Source organism: Grammomys surdaster, unplaced genomic scaffold (genome assembly GCF_004785775.1).
Source record: "Grammomys surdaster isolate TR1022 unplaced genomic scaffold, NIH_TR_1.0 572, whole genome shotgun sequence".
Classification (NCBI taxonomy): Eukaryota; Metazoa; Chordata; class Mammalia; order Rodentia; family Muridae; genus Grammomys; species Grammomys surdaster.
The window spans coordinates 273,445-282,259 of record NW_021604991.1 but is presented as its reverse complement, the minus strand read 5'-3'; the positions used below and the strand labels follow the sequence as shown (position 1 = coordinate 282,259).

Genomic DNA, 8,815 nt, shown 5'->3' with positions numbered 1-8,815 from the left:
CTTTTCCTAAAGCTAGCCTTTTCCTTAAGATTAAGAAAGAGACAGTTTTTTTCAGGCCTTCACCCCACCCCCCCTTTTTTCTTTCTCTTAGAAATAAAAATTATAATTGCTTCCAACGTGGTTTTTTATTTCTGCAACAAACTCTAGCTGGCAAGTAGAGTTAGTGAAACCCCCAGCCTCAGGGCTGGAGACCTTGGAGGACCTGCTTTGAAGTGTGGGTGGGGGCACCCAAAGAATGTCTTTACTTAATGCTCTTCTGTTTAATTGCATATTCATTGCCTGAGGTCTTTGGTTTCTGGCCTCAGAATAACTTGGAGTCAAGACTGGTAAATGTTATTTTTATAGTAAAATTAAGTAAAGTTTATTATATTAATCAACCTTTAGCCTCACAAAACCAAATTTTGCTCCCCCCCCCCCACTGATGCCCCACCACCACCAATGCTCCCCCAATTGGCTCTGTTCCAGTTCCAGGGAGAGCACATGACTCCTGGCAACCTCTTAAAATGTAGGTCAGCTACAATGAAATGTTTTCCTTTATGAGATTTGTAGTGGTCATAATGTCTCTTCAGAGCAGTAGAAACCATAAATCTAGGTATTTAATCCACTTGGACTGAAATTTATGCAGGGTGATAGATATGGATTTATTTGCATTCATCAACAAGGAAGAAGTTCAGTTAGACCAGTACCATTTGTTGAAGATGCTTTCTTTTTTTCCATGGTGTATTTCTGGCTTCTTCATCAAAGATCAGGTGTCCATATGTATGTGGATTTTAGTCTGGGTCATTCATGTATATTATTATATAGCTTACAAATAATGGTTATTTGTAAGTTGTTTTTTCCTTGACTCATTTATTCCTTGACTCTTACTCTAACTAGAACTTAATGTACTACATTGAACACACAAGGAGAGAGTGGACAGCCTTGACTTGTTTCGAATTTTAGTAGAATCACTTTGAGTTTCTCTTCACTTAATTCGCTTTTAACTATAAACTTGCTGGAGACACCTTAAATATGTTTCAGTATGTTCCTTGTGTTCCAGATCTATCCATGGATCATGTCAAAGGCTTCTAATGCAATGAGAATGCGGATTCTTTTCTTTCAGTTTGTTTATCTGATGGATTACATTGATTTTATTATATATGCTTTCTGACTTGATGATATGGACTGAATCTCTGACCCTGTATGCCAACCCCAATTAAAAGTGGTCCTTTATAAAAGTTGCCTTGATCTTGGTGTCCCTTTACAGCAGTGGAAACTCTAACTACAATATACATGTAGCAGTGCGTCAGTCATAGATTCCCTTCTTGAGTCTGTGACCTTTCCAGTCCTTGACTTTTGGCTGGCTTCCAGTATCAGCTATGCATTTCTTTTGTGGGCTGACCTCAATTCAAGCCAGAAAGGCTTTTGTTACTTACAAAATAGTAGTGGTGCTATTGTACTGGTCGGCATACCTTGCCCTACAGGTTGGTATTACAACACTAGAGGTTAGCATGTGAGGATAGCCACTCTTGATTTGTTTTGCCCAGCAGTTTACACAGTGCTTTTAGCAGTTTGAATGCTACACTAGCATATTCATTACATTTTTAGACAATGAGTGGTCTGCTGACTTCTCAGCTTATTCTCTAGGAATGTGTAAAACAAAGTGATATTTTCTTGTATTTTTAAATAGCTTATTAAGAGTATTATCAGATTGGAGCTCTCTTGTGGAATGTTTGTGATTTTTGAATTAAAGAATTGTGTTTCCCAAATTATGTAATTTGGGGAAAATGCTTTCCTTGTTTTCTTATTTATCACATTGAAGATTTTTGTAGGTCTTGCTTGCTCTTTGTAAGAGCACTGTTATGAGTTATTTTGGGGCAGTTGCACATTCTTGATTTTCTTCTGAGTCTAATAGAATGATGACAGCTGTTGTCAAATTTTGTAAAGGCAGGGTTAGGGTGTTGGCTACTATCTTCATTATTCTGTGGTATGTTTCTTCTACTCTCATGTGGGACAATGAACTGTGCCAGGAAACTTGGTAAGGTCTGAGAGACGGTAGGCACCTCCCTGCTCCCTCTTAGATTTCTGGCTGGGAACATGTGCCACACTCCCATGTAGCCCGACATGGAGTTCTCTATGCTAATGAGGTACCTAGAGGCCTTGAGTGTTTAGCCAATAAGCTTCTCTTCCTAGACATTCCTTCCTGCAAAAGGTATTTGATCTCTGTTCCATCCTGAGAGGTTGGTACACAGCCGTTTCCCAAGGGGAACATGGATAAAAATGGACTGTCTCTTTCCTTTAGAACCACCGTAGGGAGCAAGGAGAAGGCCTTTGCCTACAGAGCTGCAGTTTAGGGCTTCCATAGAAGGCCCATTTGTGTCCAGAACCCTAATTTCAGCTTCCCACCCCCAGAGCAGTGTCTCAGCACTTTCCTAAAGCCCACCACCTGAGTGCTTCGCAGATCAATGCTCTGACATTCTTCAATACTTTCATAGTGAGCGAATATGATAATTTACCCAAGGCCTTTCATGGATATGTTGACATGAAAAGTTTTGTTTATAGGAAATTTGATTTTCCTCTTTAATTCTCAGTAATTTTATATAACCTTCTACTGCATATCATCCTTCTAGTGTTTCTCTTTGTCACCCTAAACTATATAGACAATGGCGTAGAGTGAGACCATATAAGTGTCTGTTAAATGTCTGGAGAATTATTTAATATGAAAGAAATGTAAAGTCAATATAATACATTGAAAGAGTTGCATATATGCTAATATCATGGTCATGACTACTTTGTGTAGTAATAGCATTTTAACATTAAGAATGAGTCATTATCTTTGAGACATACATAAATGTATGTATATATTTGTATGCCTGAGTGTGAATGTATATGTATAGTATATTTGACAGGAGTCCCATGTCACACATTCCTATTTTCTTGTGCAACTATATGGGTTGTCATCATAGAGGAAATGCATAACAGTCAGGAACTGAAGAGTTTCATTGGAGTCATTACTAAATTTGGGAACCAGAAAACTGGCTGGAACAATATACCAAGACACAGATATATGCATGTCCAGGATGATGTTTCGAAAAGTGATAGGATTTTGATGGATCTGACAAAATGAGTAAATCTTAACCTCCAAGGAGATGTCTTGTAATGATTCACTTTATTTCTATGCACATTCTCTTATGCATAGAAGCTATCACAGAGTTTCTGTCATGTTTGCTTCTTGAAAATTCTGCCTTGACATTGCCTAGCATAGTTATTTTCAACTCATGGGTTGTGACTCTTTGGGGTCAATTGACCCTTTCAAAAGAATACCTATGACTACCATATTTCTGATGGTATTAGTAACTGATATACAACTCCTGTAGCAATCTACAGGTTTGTCTACCACATTAACTTATGAGTTCCTGGTAGTATATTAAAAGGTCATAGCATTAAAATGATAGAGATCCACTGGCTTAGAACATTTAGCTCATGGACATTCCATATAAAGCCATGTATGTCCTGAATTATAGTATTCTACTTATAAATGCATTCATGTGGATTTCAAGTGATCAATATTCTTACACAAAGGCGGCTTAGAAAAAAGGAAGAGTAAATGGGAAAGATACATTTACTTCAGGAACAGTGTAAAGCCTCTTTAGATCATGATGAAAATGACTGTAAACTAGATCTGATGACAATCAGTTTCAGCAAAACATAGTGCTTGGCAGCTAGAATCTCTGTCTGTTCCCCACAACCATAGGAAACACATGGAAAATAGATGTAATGTATCTTCCAGGTAGAATGAATGATATTTGAACAAAGGGTCAGATACTGTATTCTAGTGTGATGGCTAATCAAACTCCATTTAATGCTAGCCATCCATCTTAATACCCAGTAGCCATGTGTCCCTGACTCTGGTCGTTGAATGGTAAGTTGCCAGTAATAACCATGGGAAGTAGTGTTTTGCAGCAGGTATACATTTGCTCTGTTTGTGCCTCTTAACTGCTGAGGTTTGAAAAAGGCCTGAGATTGTCGTCATTTCCCTTGCCACATTAAATGCCATTTGATGCTCTTCTGTCTGGAGGAATGTTGACAAGTATTCTTGTATCATTTTCGCTTTTGTGTCCTTATGTGGTTTAGCATTGTCCATAACAGAACTCTATTAATTTTAGCTTTTAATTTTTGCAATCTTGATGTGAATTTTCAATTTTAATTCCAGTCTATATTGCTGAGACAGAAACTCAGAGAACAGCAAGAAGAATGAATGCTTCTCTGGTAAATGCTCCTCAGGTCAGTGTCCAGTCTTCATTTCTTTGAAAATTCTTTTTATTATTTAAACTGTTAAAGACATTAGTTCTCTACCTATAGTAATGTTATCTAAAGTCTTTGTTTTCTGTGATTTATCTTTGTTCTTCTCCAATAATCAAAATTAACTCTTTAGATCTTTTACTTGTACTAGGACTAGCACAGCTTTGCCCAATTATGTTTTCACTGGATGTTATACTGAGAGAACATAAATTTCCAAGGACTGAAGACCTGCAGTTCTTAAAGACAATATATTGTAAATGATGTTCAAAAAATATATTTATGGCCAATTTCTACATTGGATGGACTTGTATTCTTTAGGAAAGGAAGGTCTCCTGAGTCATATAAATTGCATTTCAGAAATAGTCAGGTTTTCAGAAATAACCTTGTAAATTTGGATCTCCACTTACATGTACAGTGACATCACTGAGCAATGTATTGAAGGGTAGAATTTATGGAAGAGTAGAATTATAATACACTTACTGTATTGAATCCTAATAGTAAATATGTCAACTCCCAAGTGGCACAGATGATGGAAGAAATATGTGATTTTCTCTTGTAATAACATAGATGTGTTTGTAGGTTGATGTAGATTTCAGTAATCTGGCATCTATCTCTTTTTTTGGCATTTTGTATCACATAGTGATCATGGGTGTTGTGACACTTGAAATCTGTTTGTCTTGGGAGACATTCTGCCCGGTCTCAGTGTATGTGGTGGTTTAAATATGTTTGGCCCAGGGAATGGTCTTGTTAAGAGTAGGTGTGGCCGAGTCAGAGGAAGTGTGTTTCTATGGGGACAGGCCTTGATACTCTTCTGGCTGCCTGAAGCCAGTTTGCTCCTGGCTTCCTTTGGATGAAGACAGAAAATTCTTAACTTCTTACGTCACTGTCTTAGGGTTTTACTGCTGTGAACAGACACCATGATCAATGCAAGTCTTATAAATGGTATTTAATTGGGTCTGGCTTACGGGTTCAGAGAATTAGTACATTATCATCAAGGCGGGAACATGGCAGCATTCAGGCAGGCATGGTGCAGGAGGAGCTAAGAATTCTGCATCTTCATCTGAAGGCTGCTAGCAGAATACTCACTTCCAGGCAGCTAGGACTAGGATATTAAAGCCCATATTCACAATGACAGACCTATTACAACAAGGCCACACCTCCTAATAGTGCCACTCCCTGGCCTAAGCATATATAAACCATCACAAACACCATGCCTGTCTTGACTTTGCCATGATTCCCACCATGATGATAATGATTGTGCCTCAGAACCTGTAAGCCAGTCCCAATTAGATGTTGTCCTTTATAAGAGGTGCCTTTGTCTTGGTGTCTCTTCACACCAATAAAACCCTAAGACAATGAGGAAATTTCTCAGTATATAGATGGTTATTTTCTTTTTCTCTTTGGTTTCATTTTTTTATAAGTAGTATAAACACTACTGTCTCTAACTTTGTAGGGCATTACATACAATATATTAGTAACAATTTTCTGGAGAGTATTACCATGATCCTGTGAGAAAGTCATTAATTTCAAGCATGAATGGATGTCTCTCTTTTATTGTTCTCTCTTTTTTCTTTAGCAGAAAGAATGTTCCATCTTCCATGTGTTTTTCTTTTCTCCCAAGCTAGGTATTACATAGGGAACAAAATCTTTCTTTACAATAATGTTTTATTTTAAGTATATAAATGCTCATCTGCATATTTTTATGTACACTGAATGATAAATTGTGCCCCTGTATCTCTGAGTTCAGCAACAAGCCCTTGGGACTCAAATCACACATGGCAGTGAGCTGCAATGGGTGTTGAAAAGAAAGAAACTATAGTTATCATTTCAAGATTCAAGTTTTCAGTTAAGTCAGTCTCATGAGTAATAATGTTTTTTAAAAACTCCTGAATAATTAGTATAATTCTTTCTCAACTAAAAAACTCAATTAGATCAAATCAAATGGTTCTACTTCATCTGAATGCACGGTCACACATGCTATTTATTTTCACATGCAATAATTATTCATAGTGAAAGACCATATAGAATTTATGAAATTGGTAATATCTGTATTGCATATGAAAATGTTGAGAAAATTTTAAATAATTTTAATGCTGCCTAATACTGTTTTTTTCTATTTGCTTTATTATTTGGAATATAGTCTATGACTATTTTAGATAGCATCTTTAATTAAAATTCAAATTTAATTTTATGTATTTTGCTATATTTGCTTGAACGTTTGTACGTGTCCTGTGTATCCCTTCATCCTGTAGAGTTCAAAAGAGAGCATTGGATTTTAGTCAATTGGGATTGAAAATCTGTTGTGTAGTTCCATGCAGGTGCTAGGAAACAACTTTGGATTATAGAATCCAGATTTCAGACAGAATTTCAATGAAGTGATGGTGGCATATCCTTCATCTGCAGCTTAGGTTGTAGAAAACATCAGAAAATTCCTGTAGGGGAGGGACATTATAAATGTAAGAAATATAGTATTTCATTCTATACATTGTATAAGAGCTGCGATGCTTAACTTCTGCCACATTTCTTCAACATTTGTAGAAGATGTTTGTCTTGACATATTTGCCGTGACTCATCACATATTTCCTCATATTCTTTAGGTCTTTTCTATCTAGGAAAACACGTATGTCCAGCAGCACTTGGTAAACAGGTATTTGTCCATTACAGGATCTGTTAACATTCAAGGATGTGGCTGTGGACTTCTCACAAGATGAATGGGAGTATCTTGACCGTGCTCAGAGGGAATTGTATGTGGATGTGATGTTGGAGAATTACAAAAATCTATTCTTTGTGGGTAAGAATAATCTTCTTGTAGAATTCCTTATTCATTCATTGAATTTACCTACTGTGTGTTTATATAAACTCTCTAAAATTACCCCCCTTATCAGTCTACCCTCCCATAATTCCTGACCCCATTCCTCCTCCTCACTGTCTCCAAGAGGATGTCCCCTCCTCCTAGCGCTTGACACTTCCTGGGACCTCAAGTCTCTTGAGGATTAAGTGCTTCTGAGATCTCTCAGACACGGAGCCACCAACCAGACAACATACACAAGCTCCTCTGAGACCCCTGACATATAATACAGCAGAGGACAGCCTGGTCTGGCTTCAGTGGGAGAAAATTCACAACATGGTTTTTATATCATGAGTTTCATGCCAACATGGATTATGTGATGAATTCCTCACTGATCAAAGCTACACAGTGTCACTGTGTCACAACACATAAAGAAGAAAATAGAGAAATTTTGTTTATATGATCCTTCGGTGAGCTCCTTTTGCAAAGTTCTTTAATGCTTGATCACCTATTCATCCCACCTTCTGCAAAGTACTGTGTTAAATAAGAATTAGAAGGCTATTTATGTTTTCAGTTATTTGATATAGAAGAGATTTTCGGTTCTTCTAAGCAAACATGTCATGATTGTGAAACAAGAAAGACCTCTCTTGAGATCCCTATCCTTGAGGATGGCTCACTTATCTTAGAAAGCTTCAGGAAGCACAAGATATTGTCTTACTTATCGACTGATACTTGTCATCTCTAATTGTACTTTTTTTCAGAGAGTCATCGCTTATCTCATAAATATGAGAACGTCTTGGATGAAGACACACAGTGTATTGTCCACAAGCATGTGAATATCCAGTCTTATAAATGTCATGAACTTGGAAAACTCATTCATGAATCCACCCAAAGTACATCTTACACAACTAGTCACAGAGATATGTCTCTTGGGTCATCATGCATAAACAGACATGATTCTATGAGCACCAAAGAACCTTGCAGATATAAAAATTGTGTAAACTGTCTGAATTTGTGCTCTATCATTAGTCTTTATCAAGGAATCCACATAGGACAAAAAGAACACAACACAGAGTTTGATAAGGTTTTTGACACTATACATGAACTCATGCTTAAACGAACCAATAGTGGAAATAAACCTTACAAATGTAGTAAATGTGACAAATGCTTCACCCGCAAAGGAGATCTTTGGAGTCATCAGAGAATTCATACAGGAGAGAAACCTTACAAATGTAGTGAATGTGACAGATGCTTTACCCGGAAAGGAGACGTTATTATTCATGAAAGAATTCATACAGGAGAGAAACCTTACAAATGTAGTGAATGTGGCAAATGCTTTACCCACAAAGGTGGTCTTAGAAGCCATCAAAGAATTCATACAGGAGGAAAACCTTACAAATGTTGTGAATGTATCAAATCTTTTAACCGGAAACGCAATCTTAGAATTCATCAGAGAATTCATACAGGAGAGAAACCTTACAAATGTAGTGAATGTGACAAATGCTTTACACGCAAAGGAGATCTTATTATTCATCATAGAATTCATACAGGAGAGAAACCTTACAAGTGTAATGAATGTGACAAATGCTTTACTGTCAAAAGTGACCTTGGAATTCATCAGCGAATTCATACAGGAGGGAAACCTTACAAATGTAGTGAATGTATCAAATCTTTTACACAGAAAGGCAATCTTAGAAGACATCAGAGAATTCATACAGGAGAGAAACCTTACAAATGTACTGAATG

General features: G+C 37.0%; 1 protein-coding gene across 1 annotated transcript in view; it reads left to right on the top strand.

Moving 5' to 3' along the window:
* Nucleotides 1–4,196: 4,196 nt before the first annotated feature.
* LOC114633266 (zinc finger protein 813-like) overlaps nucleotides 4,197–8,815 on the top strand; it is a 5,891-nt gene continuing 1,272 nt past the window's right edge. The window contains exons 1-3 of the mRNA XM_028781863.1: nucleotides 4,197–4,263; nucleotides 6,946–7,072; nucleotides 7,831–8,815. The exon at nucleotides 7,831–8,815 is cut by the window's right edge and continues 1,272 nt beyond it. Of these exons, the coding sequence (XP_028637696.1) occupies nucleotides 4,234–4,263; nucleotides 6,946–7,072; nucleotides 7,831–8,815 (1,142 nt within the window). The 5' untranslated portion in view covers nucleotides 4,197–4,233. The remainder of the gene's footprint in view (nucleotides 4,264–6,945; nucleotides 7,073–7,830) is intronic.